Source organism: Oryctolagus cuniculus, chromosome 1 (genome assembly GCF_051225735.1).
Source record: "Oryctolagus cuniculus isolate XC-2025 breed Fujian yellow rabbit chromosome 1, ASM5122573v1, whole genome shotgun sequence".
Lineage (NCBI taxonomy): Eukaryota > Metazoa > Chordata > Mammalia > Lagomorpha > Leporidae > Oryctolagus > Oryctolagus cuniculus.
Window position 1 is genome coordinate 182574110 of NC_142867.1, and position 18322 is coordinate 182592431.

General features: G+C 45.5%; 1 protein-coding gene across 4 annotated transcripts in view; it reads left to right on the forward strand.

The window, feature by feature from the left end:
- Positions 1-18322, forward strand: part of ACER2 (alkaline ceramidase 2) — a 40585-nt gene that overhangs the window by 9912 nt on the left and 12351 nt on the right. For all 4 annotated transcript variants that reach the window (XR_016223980.1, XR_016223982.1, XM_002708078.6 and 1 more), the window contains 3 exons: positions 1904-2018; positions 3078-3219; positions 7581-7718. Coding sequence is in view for 2 of the 4 variants with exons in the window: in XM_002708078.6 (XP_002708124.1) it covers positions 1904-2018; positions 3078-3219; positions 7581-7718 (395 nt within the window). In the remaining 2 variants the exon portion in view is untranslated. The remainder of the gene's footprint in view (positions 1-1903; positions 2019-3077; positions 3220-7580; positions 7719-18322) is intronic.

An 18322-nucleotide genomic window follows, 5' to 3' on the forward strand; every position in this document is an offset into this window, starting at 1 on the left:
CACCCCAGATGGCTACAACAGCTGGAGCTGTGCCGATTCAGTCAGGAACCAGGAGCTTCCTCCCTTTTCCCATGCAGGTGCAGAAGCCCAAGCACTTGACTCATCCTCCACTGCCTTCCCAGGCCATAGCAGAGAGCTGGATCAGAAATGGAGCAGCCAGGACTCAAACCGGAGACCACGTGGGATGCCAGCATGGCAGGCAGCAGCCTCACCTGCTACACCACAGTGCTGGCCCCTTAATGAATTTTTCAAAAATATTTATTTTATTTGAAAGGCAGAGTTATAGAGAGGCAGAGGCAGAGAGAAAGTCTTCCATCTGCTGGTTCACTCCCCAGATGGTCGCAAAGGCCGGAGCCACACCAATCGAAAGCCAGGAGCCAGGAGCTTCCTCCAGGTCTCCCACACGGGTGCAGGGGCCCCAGCACTGGGGCCATCTTCCAGGCCTTAGCAGAGAGCTGGATTGGAAGTGGAGCAGCTGGGACTTGATCTGGTGCCCATATGGGATGCCGGCATTGCAGGCAGTGGCTTTATCTGCTTTGCCACAGTGCCAGCCCCATCCCTTAATAAATTTTTAAAGTGCTGAATGGCCACTGGAGATATAACAGGCTTAAATCCACAGAAACTGCAAAATAAAATATATTTAATTCATTACTTTAAAACATTTTTAAAATTTATTAGAGAGGTGAGGTAGAGAGATGGTGAGAAAGAGAGAGAGAGAGAGAGAGATCCTATTCATTGGTTCACTCCCCAGATGCCCACAGGGCTGGGCTGGGGCTCAGGCTGGGACCTGGGAACACAAGCCAGGCCTCCCACTTGGGTGGCAGGAACTCTATTACTTGAATTATCACTGCTTTCTCTTGAGGTCTGCTTTAGCAGGCATTGAATCCACGTACTGTGATATGGGATGTGGGTGTCGTACCCACAAGCTAAATCCTGACTCTCGGTATCATTTTAAAGGTGAGAAGGAACCTACAAATTTGATCTTTACTTTGGATTAGGGTCGGGGCGACCACAAGGGAAACTAGGGAGAATTCTCTCCCTCTCTCTCTCTCTTTTTAAAAAGTATTTGTTTACGTATTGTGTTTGAAAGCAGAGTTACAGAGAGAAAGAGAGAGAGAGAGAGAGGAAGAGAGAGAGAAATATCTTCCTTCTGCTGGTTCACTTCCCAAATGGCTGCAACTATGAGGCCTGGGCCAGGTTGAAGCCAGGAGCCAGGAGCTTCTTCCGGGTCTCCCACGCGGGTGTAGGGGCCCAAGGACTTGGGCCATCTTCGGCTGCTTTCCCAGGCACATTAGCAGGGAGCTGGATCGAAAGTGGAGCAGCCAGGATTGGAACTGGCACCCATGTGGGATGCCTGTGCTGCAGGCCGTGGCTTAACCCACTGCGCTACAGCGGCAGCCCCAAGAATTCTCTTGGTGTGGGTCCGGAAGCAAAGACTGGTTTTGCTGGCAGAAGATTCTTGGGAGCTGGAAAGCAACCAGTTCTTTTCACCCTTTCATTAAATTATTATTATTATTTTTACCATCATTTAGTATAGACATTGTCATTAAAGATGTAGCTGTGAGTAAATTAGGATGCTTCATAGTTAATCTTTACAGAAAACCAGTAAGAATTCTTGGTTCTGAGAATCAGAGAGGAGCCTTGACAGCTCCCACGGCCTACAGTGTTTTTATAGCTGCTTCTGCCATCCAAGAGGCAACAAGGAGCACCCGCCTCCCTTGGTCATTAAAGAGATGTTCCGTTTTCCTGGTTGTGTATCTGCAGTCAGAAAGCGTCACAAGAGCTTGAGCAAAACATAGGCCACATTCCTCCCGGTTTGTAAGGGACACCCTTGGAACAGGTTGCTTTATTTTTTGCCCCTTTACTTGACATTCATTTTCCCGTTTTGCGTTTTTCCCCTCAGATCAGCAACGTCTTGTTTTTCATTTTACCGCCCATCTGCATGTGCTTGTTTCGTCAGTATGCAACATGCTTCAACAGTGGCATCTACTTAATCTGGACTCTTTTAGTTGTGGTGGGTAAGTGGACTCATCTGGGAACAGGGACTGAAAGGGAGGAAATGGGATTCCGCACACTTCCTGTCCCCTTTGAACACAATGTTTTGTAAACTAAAGTCGCTCTGACGTCTTAGCAAGCTTTGTCACTTGCCTGACGCCAGGCGAAGGCCTCCGAGTGACAGCAAGGCTGACCGTAGTTATCATGTGATTGCTTTTGAGACCGTATCTGTGTGCTAGCTGGTGGTGGTGTAGCAGTGAAGTGTTCTGAGAACGTCTGAGGAAGTCATGGGAAACAACTGAACTCTGATGAGACTGTGATAGCTAATGCGCTTACATTAAAAAGTGTAAATGTTTGATCCCTTATTGTGCTGTGGGATACTTGTGCAATTTCCATTTCTACTCATAGGCAGGTTAGGAATTTTTAACAGTGAGAGAATGTTGCCTTTTATCTACTGCTTGTTTCCATGAAGCCACAGTGGATAAAGACAGAGGGTGTTTAACGGAGGAATTATTATTATTTTTTTTTTCTGGAAGGAGTACCTTTACTAAGTTAGAAAACTTTGGCAAATCAATACAGTACTCAGTGTAGCACAATCGCATTTTCTGTTGGAGTCATATTCGTAGTGCTAAATGTTCACTCCAAAATATCATTTAAGTACCAAATCAAAACACTGGCTTCTCGGAAGAGCAAGTTATTTTACACAAATGAACGTCTTTAAAACTGTAGAGTCTCTCGGTGAATTCCCTCCTGCAGGCTGCTGGATCCACAGCGTGGCGCAGCACTGTGCTCAGGCTTGGTCCACAGTGGGCGGAGCTCCAGTGTAGACGCCTTCAGTGTAGACACCAACAGAGGAATTATTAACGTGGTGATCTTGGGCCTTACTTAAAATCCTCTTTCTGGACTTGAGGTCTCCATGCCTGAGCAGTGTTTCTCCCTCCAGATTTCTTTTTTTCAGACGGAGGGAGTGATTTGCTGATGCTGACAGCAGATGGTGAAAGGGCTTTCCTTAAGCGCTGTATGGAATTGTGGGTCTGTTCTCCTTGTGGTGATCTCTTTTTTTTGGTTGTAATCGATTCTAGGAATCGGATCCGTCTACTTCCATGCAACTCTTAGTTTCCTGGGCCAGATGCTTGATGAACTTGCAATCCTCTGGGTTCTGATGTGTGCCCTAGCCATGTGGTTCCCCAGACGGTATCTACCAAAGATCTTTCGGAATGACAGGTAAGCTTGTGCCAAACATTTCTACATTTACCGCAAGGTGCAGTATCTGATATGATGATGTACAGCTTGAGAAAAACAGTACGTGATGGAACTCAGCCCATGATGAGCTCATCATATACTTGTCTGGTATCCACTGGTTGTTTTTAGGATCCAACAGCATAAATACACTGGCAGATAAAAGAGAGAAATTTAATAGTGCTTGGGGAAGAAGTTATGTAGCAGCAGGAACAAAAAGTCAAATATCTGCTGTGGTTGATATGAGCAAGAGTGGGAAGACTTCCACCAGGGAGAAAGATTGGATAGTTCAAAGACCTTGGGACATACACTCATGTTAAAGGTTATTAATAATTTCATGGAAAAAAGAACAAAGAGCTATTATAGGCTTATTGCCTTCATCTTAAAGGTATTCAGCCATATGGGAGACAACAATGAAGTTCCTGGCTTCCGACTGCCTGTTCACTTCCAATGTGAACCAATGGATGGAAAGTCTCTTTCTCTCTCTTTCTGTAACTCTGCCTTTCAAATAAATAAATAAATCTTTTTTTTTTTTAAAAGATCTTTTTCCTATTGTGCTTTTGATGAGTTTTGCCTCTTTAAAATCTAGGGACAGCCCTCAGTTTATAATCCACTTCATTTTTGAATCCTAAGTAGGAAGAAACCAGACTAGGATCTGCTTGTATTGCTAGCACATTTTCTGGATCACTTGGGGCCCCCTTGATGCCTTACTTATGAAATGTCAGGATTGGACTAGCCCTCTGTGGCCCCTTCTAGAGCCTGATGCTGCCGTGCTATGACTGTCAGGGGCTGGCTGTGCTAAACAGGCTATGTTTGGGTCCTAAAGGGTGGTTTAAAGCAATGGATTTTAACCGGGAGCATTTCCACTTCTTGAGGGACATCTGGAAAGTCTATGGACATGTTTTTTGGGGTTCACTCTGTTGGGATTTTTTAATCATCCACGAGTTTCTTTTCAGTTCAGAAGCGTAAAAAGGGGATTGCCAAATATTTGATATAAAGATGAGGAGGCATAATGTCTGAAAGGCTTGAAAGCATTGTTGTAAAGAATGGCTGATGATGACAACAATGATAGCTATTATAACAATCTCGTGATGATGCTATAGGGTTGGTAGATTTTTCTTTCTTTCTTTCTTTTTTGAAGATTTATTTATTTACTTGAAAGTCGGAGTTACACAGAGAAGAGGCAGAGAGAGATAGAGAGAGAGAGAGAGAGAGAGGTCTTCCATCCGATGGTTCACTCCCCAATTGGCTTCAATGGCCAGAGCTGCGCCTATCCAAAGCCAGGAGCCAGGAGCTTCTTCCGGGTCTCCCACGCGGGTGCAGGGGCCCAAGGACTTGGGTCATCTTCTACTGCTTTACCAGGCCATAGCAGAGAGCTGGATCGGAAGAGGAGCAGCTGGGTCTTGAACCCATGTCCATATGCCATATAAGATGCCGGCGCTTCAGGCCAGGGTGTTAACCCACTGCGCCACAGTGCCAGCCCCAGATTTTTCTTAAAATTAAGATTTTGGTGTGGAGAATACAGGAGGAGGGTGCTCTGAGAGTCCTCCAACCTTGTGCTCCAGTCTGAGACTGGAAAGTGCAAAACAGGCCCCGAGACTGCGGGAGGGCTTGCCTGTCATCACCATCCAGGAAACAGCCTGTCAGGATCCTTTGCTCCTGATGTTTCCAGCTCTCTTCCATCCACGGCCTCTGGTGAGTGTAGGAGCCGTGGGGCTGGCCGGCTTCTGCTGGCTACACAGCTTCTGTTTACTTCTGCTGGTTGCAGAATCACGTGCTCACAGGATGTCCTTGTTGGCCAGCACATTCCTCCGTACCCTGTGGACCCAATGTGGGGAGGTGTCTGCAGATGGCCTCCCTAAAGAAAGCAAGTTTCATCAAGCTAGCTGCCTTTCAACTATTTGGCAATACCATGCAGAGCTTTTAAGGACTGCAATACAAGTTCAGTCAGATTCTCGCCAGAGTGTGATATCACTAATAGTAGTGTCTTGTGAAATAGTCTTTATTCTCCACGTGATAAAGATAATGGTAATAGAGGACTTTTTCAGCACATAACAGGTACCAGGCACTGTGTTAAGCACTCTTAGTGCTTACAAGAATACCATGAGGCAGGGTGTTTTTATTTTCACATGGGGTAGGTTTAAAGAGTAAGGTTACTTGCCAAAAGTCCCACAACTATGAAGCGGTAGGGACAAATTTGACCTCACAGCTGGATAACTGAAACACCAATGCTTTAAAAAAAATATTAGAGAGGCTGGCACCTTGGTGCAGTAGGTTAATCCTCCCCCTGAGGCACCGGCATCCCATATGGGCACCGGTTCTAGTCCCGGCTGCTCCTCCTCCAATCCAGCTCTCTGCTGTGGCCTGGGGAGGCAGTGGAGGATGGCCCAGGTCTTTGGGCCCCTGCACCCACGTGGGAGACTGGGAAGAAGTACCTGGCTCCTGGCTTCGGATTGGCGCGGCACTGGCCGTGGCGGCCATTTGGGGAGTGAACCAACGGAAGGAAGACCTTTCTTTCTGTCTCTGCCTCTCACTGTCTGTAACTCTGCCTCTCAAATAAATAAATAAATAAATAATATTAGAGAGAGAGAGAGAGATGAGAGCATGCCCATTTACTGGATCATTCCTCAAATGCCTGCAATAGCTAGGCTGGGCTTGGGTGAAGCCAAGAGCGAGGAACTCAGTCCAGGGCTCCTATATAGGTGACAAGAACCTAACGACTTGTGCCATCACTGTCTGCCTCTGCAGGAAGCTAGTCAGTAGATGAATCCAGGCTCTCTGATATAGAAGGCTGACATCCTAATGCTGGTCTAAATGCCTGTCCCCAAAGCCTGTGCTTTCAATCACTGGGTTACTTTCTCCTACCTGTGCCTGAATCCTTGGTCATTTGGTACGTGGAAGTGATGCACTTTTCTGAACATTTTTCTGCAATTGGAAAAGTCAAATAGCCTTGGCATGTGTCACAGAACCTCATACCCAGTGAAAGAGTTATTGTGGGTCTCCAGGGGCCATGAGCATGATGGCTGTGAGCTGTTACCCCCCTCAGCCAGAGCAGGGAGCCTTTCATCCGGTAGCTGAAGAAGGCCAGCCAAGGCCAGGAGAAAAACATAATTCTCCTGAGGATTTGCTGCCTGGATCCTTTCCCATATATATTTTTTCCTCTGCTAGAAGTTCAGGGCTACAATGCCTATTCATTCCAGTCAGACAGTTGGCAACTTGATCAATGATTTCCTGTGCCTTGATGATAAATGGTTTTCCTATTTAAGAGATAAATTTGTATCCTGAAGGTTCAGTGCCCCTTGATTTGTTTATAATGGAATTTCATTCAAATTAGTTTCCTAGCTATGACCTGTTCCAGGGCTCTTGTCCAAAATAAACTGTGTTAAGGCAGAATAACAGAAACTTCAGGAAAGTCACGTGCTGCTAAGTTTCAGTCATAGGTGAGGCCTTAGAGACCCTCTCATCAAACCTTGTTTCATAGATAAGGAAGTGGGGTCCCCGAGAGAGAAGAAGGCCATGTCCAGGATCACGTCGCCACTGGCCTCTTCCCACGGAAATGACCTCCCAGGAGGGGTGTGAGGAGAGTTCCAGTGGTTTTTCTGAGATTGGCCATGTCTGAAACTTGTCAACACAGATTTAGTGTGCACTAGACTGGTGGCTTGTTAGAAAATAGAGATGCTGGTAAGATTTTTCCTCAAACTTTTAGTTTCATGCTCTAGACACATACTCACAGGACTTTTTTTTTCCTTGCAAGTCAGGAAGCTTTTTGGCTTGTTAAAGCCTCTGTCTTACTTACAAAAGTCAGATGTGCTCCTTTTCTAGAATAGAGGTTGGCAAGCCACGTCCTGCGGACCATGGACCAAATGGATCCTGTTTTTGCAAATCCAGTTTTATTGGCACTGCCATGCCCATTTGTTTACTTATCGTCTACCGTGGCAGAGTTGAAGTAGCTGCAGCAGAGACCTTAGGCCCTGCAAAACCTAGGATACTCACTATCTGACCCTTACAGAGAAGATTTGCCCAAACCCAGTCATAGAACATCTGAAAAAAAATACAGAAAAATGACACTAAGAAAATGGTTATCTGTATCTTACCTCCAGAGACTTAGATTGGTTCTAGTGTTACTTATGATGAAATATTTTGGGAATCACTGATAACTTCCCAAGAATAAATTCCTAGAAGTAGAATTGATGAGCCAGTGAATAATGTGAATGGTTTTTTGACCCTTGGTACTTAGTGCAGAATTTATTTTCAGCATGCATGACTGGCACTGCCTACACCTTGCCAGCATCAAACAAATAAAAACTCCTTTGCTAATGGGTTTGGTTTTACTTCCTTGGTTTCAGGGGCAGGTTCAAGGCGGTGGTCTGTGTCCTGTCTGCGGTTACAACGTGCCTGGCATTTGTCAAGCCTGCCATCAACAACATCTCTCTGATGACCCTGGGGGTTCCTTGCACCGCACTGCTCATTGCAGAGCTAAGGAGGTGGGTGTCATCATTCACCCTTTGAGCTGTCCCTGCGATGGCTCCTTTACTACCCTCGAGGGTGGAAGAGGAATTTTGTTATTTATGAGGAGTTGGTACCTGACTGCTGGATTGGATACAGATTCGATGGTTTGTTTCAAAATCTTAATGATCTCATTTTCAGAAGGAGAGGAGCAGCTGTTTGGTGGATGCAGTTTGTCCCAGTGAGTGAAAGCTAGCTTACCAGAAACATCTCAGTGCATAGACCAACTGCCTGGACTTAATTCTGTAGAAAGGAGAATAGCTTTACCCATATGACAGAAATAAAGATAACTCCTAAAGAAGTTATTGCATTCACACACAGAGGGAAAAGGGGCAGGGGGCAGGGAAAGTGAATTTGTCTATACAAGGAAGCATCACTTCAAGTGGACTATTGTTGACAGATCCTTTCTCAGAGGCTTGATGTCTTTATAAGCTGTTAGGTAAAGCCTTTGCTATTTGTGTTAGCATTTTTCTTTGAGAAGTTGTATACACAGAGATCAGATTGACATCCAGAAGCATTTCATACTTGTGTGTATATGACTGTTTTCTAGCCACAACTAAATGCATCTGATCACTGTCCTTATTTTAATTCTCTTTGAAGATACTGCTTTTTTCCTCATAGCTGCATTTTGATTCATGATTTTTCTCATCGCTATGGCTCTTGGTTGTCTTAATGAGTTTTGTCTCCCTTTGTGTGATAGTTGCTTGTGTAATGTGTTAAGTCAGCTTTTTCCCTTCTTTTTGTTTTGAGAAGCAACATACATTTCTTTCCCATTGTTTTGCCTCTGGGAGTTGCTTTGATTGTCAGCCATAACAGGCAGGGTCAAAGGTGGCTGCAGAGATATTTGAACTTGTAGTGTGCAGCTGAAGGATGCTGTCAGGTCTCCTCTAGGCTTCTTGGAGTAGCCATCAAGGATTAGGGATGTTAAGAGACCTGTTTTGGAATAGGCTGAAGTTGGCAGTGAGTCCTTTTAATACCTTGAGTTAAAAAAAAAATCTACTTTCTACTTCATCACTTGTTATATTACTTGTTGGAGCCAGAAGGGTTCTTAGCAACCTCAAATCTGCCTACTTGCTTGTTTACTTACTCAACAAGTGCTTGTTGAGTTCTTAGCACTAGCTACGTGGTTCTTGATGGGGACTCCTTAGAATGTCTCAGGAAGTGCGTTTGCAAGTCCGTGTGCTAGCTCTGCTCAGGCAAAGCTTGAGGTTTTGGAGGTCTAGGAGTGGGGCTAGACGTCTGTAGATTTAAAAAAACTCAAAAACCTTGTTACGTGGGGCCAAGGTTAGGGTAGAGGCGGAGTGGGGATGTAAGGAGATAGTAGGGAAAAAGAAGGAGGGACAGGCTGCTAAGCTGGTAAGGGACTTCTTTTTGGGGTGTTGGGAAATTTATAAAATTAGATTGTGGTGGGGCTGGTGCTGCGGTGCAGCAAGGTAAGCACCTGCTTATGATGCAGTCATCCCTTGTAAGAGCTCCTGTTCAAGTCCTGGCTCATCCACTTCCAATCCAGCTGCCTGCTAATGTGCCCAGGAAAGCAGGAGAATACGGCCCAAGTACTTGGGCCCATGTCACCCATATGGGAGACCCAGGTGGAGTTGGAAAAGGAGCAGCCGGAACTCGAAAGGGCGCCCATATGGGATGCCAGTGCCACAGGTAGAGGCTTAGCCTACTATGCCACGGAGCCGGGCCCCACTCCTTTGCTTTTCTTAAGGTAGGCATTCTCCAACATTGTGTCTTTAGCTCCAGGGTCCTCTCCCTTTTTTATCTGAGAGAGAGAGAGAGAGAGAGAGAGAGAGCTCCCATCCATGGGTTCACTCTCCAAATGTCCATAATGACCAAGACTGGGTCAGGCTGAAGCTGGGCACTGGAAATTCAATCCAGGTCTCCTACATGTGTGGCAGGAACCCAATTACTTGAGTCAAAATCTGGTGCTTCCCAGAGTGTGCATTAGCAGGAAGTTAGAACTGGGAGTGGAATTGGGACTCAAATCTAGGTCCTGTAATATGAGATTCAGGCTCCCAACTTGTGTCTTAACTGTTAAACCAAATGCCTGGCTCCATACCCTTTTTGCCCTGCCTGTCTCTTATTATACCCCCATGACTCCTTCTCCAATCACATTTTGAAGATCCCAGATTATTTTAATGGTGTCACTATTTTCCATGTCCATTAGACTAGAAGCCCTACAGTCATCATTGGATCTGTCACATCCTGTCACTTCAATTGATTGCTAGATTTCATAAGGTCACCCTCTGAAATATCTCATTTGTCACCCCATCCCATTTCTATTGTTCCAACCTCATACCACTCCATTGGACCATTGCATTCTTTTTTAAAGATTTATTTATTTATTTGAAAGCCAGAGTTACACACAGAGAGAAGGAGATGCAGAGAGAGAGAAAGGGAGAGGTCAGTCTTCCATGCTTTGGTTCACTTCCCAAATATCTGCAACAACCAGGGCTGGGCCAAGCCAAAACCAGAGCCCAGAACTCAGTCTGAGTCTCCTGTATGGATGGCAGATGCCCAAGCACTTGATCCATCACCTGCTACTTCCTGGGATACATTAACAGGAAGCTGGATTGGAAGCAGAGAAGTGAGGACTTGAACTGACCCTCCAATATGGGATGCAAGCATTGCATGTGGGTGGCATAACCTGCTATGTCACAGTGCTTGTTTTTCCATACCTTTTTCTTTCTTTCTTTTTTTTTTTTTTGAAATGCAGAGCAATGGGTAGTGGTAGGGGGTGGAGTGCAAAGAGGAATATTTTTTCTGTTGGTTTACTCTCCAAATGTCCACAACAGCTGGGGCTGGGCCAGGCTGAACTAGGAGCCCAGAACTTAATCTGGGTCTCCCATGTGGATGGCAGGGGCCCTAGAACTTGGGCGATCTGCTGCCTTCCCAGGTGTGTTAACATGGAGCTGTATCAGAAGTGGAGCATCCAGGACTCAAACCAGCACTCTGATATGGGATGGAAGCATCACAAGCTACAGGTTGACTCTACCTGCTGTGTCACAGTGCCTACTCTCGCCACCCCCCCCCCTTTTTAATATGACATTTCTGCAAGGTTTGCTAAATCAGCCTAAAGAGAGATATATAACTCTTCCTATTTTATCCTCTTCTTAGGCTCTTACCTTTGTTATCGAATTTCCCCAAACATGCCTTTGGTGGTGATGTTAGTTGAATTGAATTTTTTTCCATGGTGATCATTTACCTTGAGGGATGGTCTCATGAGGCTTTGGCATGTTTGCATCTTCCTGTAGCCAACCCTGGATTTTGACAAATATTGAAGCTTTTCCAGAAAACAAATTGAATTATTGGTGAAGACATCTGAAATGGATTTGCCTTTGTAGTGATCAGTGCAGTGGTGCTGGATGATATGAAGCCTCTAGTGAATAGGGTGTTCTGGATTCAGCTGTGTTTCTTGAGAATTTCATGCACTCATTATTTTTAACTCTTGAGTCTAATAATATGTTTTAAGTTATGATTTTGTTAAAAATTGATTAAGAAAAGGGAAATAATTTAAATTCACAATAACCAAACAAGTGAAAATGGAGGACAGATGGTTAGGACAGATTATTATACAGTTTAAATAAATTCTACTTCACAATTGTGATCTTAATACAGGGAAATATGTATCTCCTTAATACTTTTATAAATAATTACAAAGGAAATAATTTGTTCTTTTTTTAAGATTTATTTATTTATTTGAAAGAGCTACACACAGAGAGAAGGGGAGGCAGAGAGAGAGGTCTTCCATCTGCTGGTTCACTCCCCAGTTGGCCACAATGACTGGAGCTGTGCTGATCTGAAGCCAGGAGCCAGGAGCTTCCTCTGGATCTCTCATACAGGTGTAGGGGCCCACGGACTTGGGCCATCTTTCACTGCTTTTCCAGGCCATAGCAGAGAGCTGGATCGGAAATGGAGCAGCCAGGACTCGAACCAGCACCCATATGGGATGCCAGCACCACAGGTGGTGGCTTTACTTGCTACGCCACAGTGCCAGCTCCTGTTCTTTTTTTAAAAAAGATTTATTTTGTTTATTTGAAGGAGTTACAGAGGGAAATAGAGATAGAGATAGAGAGAAGTCTTCTATCCGTTGGTTCACTCTCCAAATGCCCACAACTGCTGGAGCTGAGCTGATCCAAAGCCAGGAGCCAAGAGCTTCCTCCAGGTCTCCCACATGAGTACAGGGGCCCAAGGAGTTGGGCCATCCTTAGCTACTTTCCTAGGTGCATTAGCAGGGAGCTGGATGGGAAGTGGAGCAGCCTGGATTCAAACTGGCACCCAGATGGGATGCTGGTGCTGCAGGCTGGGGCTTTAACCTGCTGTGCCACAGCACCAGCCCCATCGTTTCTGTTCTATACTTGAAATGTTTTGTCCTGGAAAAGCTGGGCATTACTGCAGCTAATTGGCCTTCATCATCACATCAACAAATTGCAGCATCCTGGCAAGTCCCCCTTCCTCCATCTGGGTTTGGTCTTTCTACCACTGATGGGTCCCTCTGCTCCCCTGTACCTGTTTTGCTTCCATTGTTGTCTATATCCCTCCCTCTCTCAACGGTTCCTCCTATGAGCTTGTAGACATGGTGGAGCCTTTTCCAACTCTTCTAACATCCAGCCTTGATTCAACCCACATCCATCTCCAGCTACCACCCTTTGTCTCCCTAGTACAACACAGCCAATCTTCTCATTTTTTAAAAAAAATTTATTTATTTATTTATTTATTAGAGAGAGAGTGAGTGAGCTATCTTCTATCCACTAGTTCACTCCCCAAATGGCTGCAACCGCCGGATCGAAGCCAGGAGCCAGGAGCTTCATCTGAGTCTCCCATGTGGGTATAGAGGCCTGAGTACTTGGGTCGTCCTCTACTGCTTTCATCAGAGGAAAGCTGGATAGGAAGTGGAGCATCTGGGATGCCACGCCTGCTATGTCACAACACTGGCCCCTGGCAGCCAAACTCCTTTAAAAAAACAAAACAAAACCTGTCTCTATCCCTTTCCTTTCATTTACTCCTCAACCCACTCCAGTCTGGCTTCTTCTGCCACTTTGCTACTTGAACCCTTTGCTATGGTTTGAACATTATTTGACCCCTCATCTCATGAGGATTTAAAAATTCTAAAGTTGAGAGTTAATGGTTCTCAGGTGGCACTGTTGATAAGTGATAGAATCTTAAGAAGGCAAGACCTGAGTGGAAGGTCCTTAGGTCCCTGACGGTGTGCCCTTGGAAGGTAGTTCTTGTGACAAGATCCTTATAAAAGCCCGAGTTTGGGCCAAAACATTCTCTGCTTCCTGGTTTATCACATGAACCTTCCTCTGCCTGTGCTCTGCCTTTCCAACTTGCTGCCCTCACCAGAGGCCAAATAGGGCCACTTAATCTTGGACTTGAACTTCCAAAACTGTGAGGTAAATAAATGTCTTCTCTTTACAAAGTTCATTCCCAAATATTTATTTTGTTGCAGTAGTGAGAAGCTGACTAGCATGCTCTTCTTGGTGTCTTGTACATCCATTGATCAGTTTTCATTTCTCCTGTATCCTGTATGTTGTTCTCTCAGCTGTTTGCACAATTATCCCCTCTCCCCACATCTTTGACAGGTTCCCTTGGGTGCTTCCTATGATACCACATCCTCCTGGTTTTCCTGCCAACTCTTTTCAGTCTGTCATGTAGACTCCTTCTTTTCTATGTGGCTTTGTACGCAGTGATCCCTTAAGGTATGCCCTTAGCTCTCTGTGGTCTGAGAATTGGTATATTGAAACCTAACCTAATCACCAAGGTGATAGTGTTAGGAGATAGAATCTATAAGGAGGTGATTGTGTCAAGAGGGGAAAGCTTGGTAATGGAAATATTGCCTACAGGGGTTTGGGTATTCAATGTCCTCCAAAGGTTGATGGGATGGATATGCTAAAGGCTCAGTCCCCAGGGTGTCCCTATTTGCAGGTAGTGGTATCTTAGGAGGTGGGCCCTCGAGGAAGGTCCTTAGGTCATGGGAGCCTTCCCTTGGGAGGTAATTCTTCTGAGAGGTTGTTATAGAAGCCAGAGTTTGGCCCCACCCAGTGCCTCTCTGCTTGCTGGCTTGCAGTGTGATTGACCCTTGCACACGCTCTGCCATCTGCCATGAGGCCTGTGACAGAGCCTCTGTGTGTTATGCCATTTCTTTCAGTTTCTCACTCTGAATCGAATCAACCTCTCTTTCCTTCCTAAGTAGCCTGTCTCAGATATTTCACTGTAGTAATAACAAGCTGACTGCTTCTGTACCCTTAGAGAAGAGGCCCCAGAGACCTGCCTTGCCCCTCCTACCATGTGAAGATATACCTTGAAGGAGTGAGCCTTTGCCAGATGCTGAGTCTGCCTTGATCTTGGCCTTTCCTGCCTCCTGATCTGTGAAAAACAGCTCTTTGTTGTTTACAAGCCACCTGGTCTGCAGTGATTGGTCATAGCAGGCCACGTGGACTGAGACTGCTTTTCTCCTTCTCCACTTCCTCTTGAAAAAGTTCATTCACTCCCATGGCTTTAACCACTGTACATTTGCAGGTGACTTTGAAATTTATGTCTTGAACCAATTCCTTCCTTCTGACTCTACTGTTGTGTAGCTATCTGCCTACCTGGCCACTCCAATTCCATGGATCAGAGGTTTCTATAATTCCACTTGTCCAAAACCAGATTCCTGATCTGCTTGGCTGGGAGCACCATTTACCCCACTGCTAAAGCAGAACTTTGGCTCCCTCTTCCTTCCCTGAACATCCCACCTGATCACAGTCATTTTTTCCATTAGCTGACATTGAGGTTAAGATAAAAATCAAATTCAAAGACTTCAACATGCCCCTGCCTGCCTGCCTCTCCAAGCTGAAGCTCCCTCCATATCCCGTCTTCAGCTGTCCAAAGCTTTCATGTCTTCATGTGGACCCATCCGCTTCCGACGATAGCCCAGTCCCTTTCCGACTCCAGCCTGGCTAACTTCTGCTCCTTCTTCAGGTTTGAATCAACTGTTTACATGCTCTCCTAATCCCCTAAACTTCTGAATGGCACTCCCTGTTACCATAATTAGAAAATTCCTTGTGTTGTTTGGTTCAAGTTCTGTCCCCTCTGCTTGACGTAGACTTCGTATTGGTAGGGACAAGTTTTCTTTGTTCACTGCTGTATCCCAGTTACAAGGGAAAGAAAAGGTTGTTGTTTCCCTGCTTTGATAAAATTTCCAGACAAGAGGATGCTCTTATCGCTCCTGGCATTTCCTTCCAGGGTCTTCTCTGTTTAGCTAAAGTCTAAGCTAAATGTTTCTCAGTGCCTCTCCCTTTGGTCAGAGGAAATAGAGGAAGGACTGCTTCTTAGCTTTCTGTTTCTCTTCAGCCTTCATCTCTAACGCTTGTTGCAAGCCTTTTTGTACTTTCATTGTGCTTTCTGAACCTTCTCTTCGACCGTGAGAAAACAAAATTGGTTCTGATTTGGGGTCATGACCTGACATTTGCTGAAGTTTGTGAGGGTAAAGTCACCTTGCTGAGTGACTCAGCTGCATATAAAATGTTTGAAAATATACTTTTCCCCCTTGACTATAAGAGTGATTTTGTTGTTCAGAAAAGTTTTTAGAATATAATACAGGGTCAAGAAGAGAAGAAATGGTGGACAACCCTTCTGCTCAGATTTTTCTATCTGAAAATAGGGTCGTGCTGTATATATGACTTGTTCTACTTTTTTGCTCACCCTCATATTGATATTTTGATAAATCCCTGAGCAATGAGACTAAATCCTAGTGCAGCTCAGGTTTGGACAATGTGCTTGGTCAGAGGCTCTTAGCAGGACCTGCTGCCTAAGAACAGAGGAAGATGGGACCGATGTGGCAAGCTGGTTAAGCTGCCACCTGTGACACTAGCATCCCACATGGGTGCTAGTTTGAGTGTCAGCTGCTCCACTTCAGTTTCAGCTCTCTGCTAATGAGCTTGGGAAAGCAGTAGAAGGTAGTCCAAGTACTTGGGTCCCTGACAACGCACAAGGGAGCTAGATGGAGTTCCAGGCCCCTGGCTTCAGCATACCTCAGTGGCAGCCATTGTGGCCGTTTGAGGAGTAAATCAGTAGATGGAAGATTTCTATTTTTTTTAAAGATTTTATTTATTTATTTGAGAGATAAGGTTTCAGACAGTGAGAGGGAGAGACAAAGAGAAAGGTCTTCCTTCCGTTGGTTCACTCCCAAATGGATGCAACGGCTGGAGCTGCGCCGATCTGAAGCCAGAAGCCAGGAGCTTCTTCCTGGTCTCCCATGCGGGTGCAGGGCCCAAGCACTTGGGCCATCCTCCACTGCTATCCCAGGCCACAGCAGAGAGCTGGACTGGAAGAGGAACAACTGGGACTAGAACCCAGCGCCCATATGGGATGCTGGCACCACAGGAGGAGGATTAACCAAGTGAGCCACGGCTCTGGCCCCGGAAGACTTCTTTCTCCCTCTCTGTAAACTGCATTTCAAGTAAAATAAATAAATCTTACAAAAAAACAAAAAAACAACAAAACAACATAAAACAGAAACAAAGGAGGAAGGAGCAGCAAAGGCTGCCTGTGGATACTTGCTCTGCCTTGATTTCCCTCCTGCTTTGTAGACGTCCTCCCTGCCTTGCCCTGGCTCTCACAGTGACTCACTGCCCTACAGCCTGCCTCTCTGTTGGTGACCCAGCACTCACTGCATCCCCAGTGTCTCACTCCCTGTTCTGATAACGCCCTTAAGCCAATCTTTATAGATTTACTTGCACTGGATGTTGCTGGATCCTTTTATACCTGGCCTAGTGTCTACATATTTGCTGATATTTGTTCTTGTCAGCTTTCATTTTCTTTTTTTAGAGTGGCAAAGCAAGAGGTCTGTTTTGCCTTCTTTGGCAGTGCCAAAGTATGAACCCTGAGAATTTAGTGGCCAGTGTGGTATCTTTCCTTTTTACTCACACACACACACACACACACACAAACAAAAAATGTTCTGCCCAATCAGTTGAGTCCAATAAAACCTGTGCTTGTTCTTCACAATTCCACGCATTTGTTCAGCAAGCATTTATTTAACACTTTTTCTGAACCAGCCACTGTTGCTAGACACTGGGTGTACGTTGGTGAATAAACCAAAATTTAGTTCCTACTCTCTTAGTCTTCTAGGCTAGTTTAATACTAGATATAAAAGAAAAAAAATGCACAAATAAATACATGATACATAATAAATTCAACTTGTGATAAGTGTTATGAAGGAAAGGGACACAGTGCCACAAGAGATGGCAATAAAGGGAGACCAGCATGGGAGGGTGGTGGGGGTGTCTAAGACAGCCTGTTTGAGGAAGGGCTGAAGCTGAGGCCTGAAGAGGAGGAGATGCTGGGCCCAGAGTGAGGGGGCCATGAGCTCTCTGTGGCAGGGCAGTGATCCGAAGGTAGAGCGTGATGAAGAGAAAGGGAATTGGAAATTGTTCATCTCTTTGTTTTAGTCACTATGTATGAGCAGAGTCTCTCTGTGTCATAGGGCTCTATGAAAATTTTTTTGAGATTTATTTATTTATTTGAAAGGCAGAGCTATAGAAGGCAGAGGCAGAGAGAGAGAGAGAGAGGGAGAGAGAGAGAAAGTCTTCCATCTGCTGGTTCACTCCCCAGATGGCTGCAATGGCCAGAGCTGCACCGATCTGAAGCCAGGAACCAGGAGCTTCTTCTGGGTCTCCCATGTGGGTGCAGGGGACCAAGGACTATGGCCACCTCTGATGCTTTCCCAGGTGCATTAGCAGAGAGCTGGTTCAGAACGTGGCACCAGCCCCTATTAAATTGTTTTTAAAACAGTTATTTATTTATTTGAAAGGCAGAGTTACAGAGAGGCAGAGACAGAGAGAGAGAGAAAAAGAGAGATCTTCCATCCGCTGGTTCACTCCCCAGATGGCCGCAATGTCGGAGCTGCACTGACCTGAAGCCAGGAGGCAGGAGCTTCTTCTGGGTCTCCCATGTGGGTGCAGGGACCCAAGGATTTGGGCCATCTTCTACTGCTTTACCAGGTCATAGCAGAGAGCTGGATTGGAAGTGGAGCAGCCAGGACTAGAACTGGCACCCATTAAATTTTTTAAAAAACTTTTCAAGGGCTGCATTTAGCACTCCTCCAAATGGATAGTTTGCTTTGCTTTTTTTGAGCAAGTCTTTCCAAATTTGCTGTCCTATCCCATCTTTATTGATATATTTACTGATATTTTGATCTGACAACTGGGAAAGGTCCTAGCAAGTCAGGCTTTTGGCCCCCCACCTCCTTATTCAACAAATGAGTTAAGCTTGTTCCCAGTTGCAGATGTTGTGTTGAACCCTGGGTCCCGACTCACTCTGGAGTGGGGGAAGGGTTTAGAAGAACCTCAACCGCCTACCGCCTCTGGCTCTTCCTCCCCAGCCAGGAAAACCAACCCCTATATGAGCAGCTATTCCATGACAAGGGAAAACAGCAATTGAATTTTCCTTTGAGCTGGTAAGATTTGTTTTAGAGAAAAACACTTTGTCCCAGCATGAATAAGAACTCATTCCTTTGGGGCTGTAGTGTAGTGGGTAAAGCTGCTGCCTGCCGTGCTGGCATCCCACATGAGCGCCAGTTCGAGTCCTGGCTGCT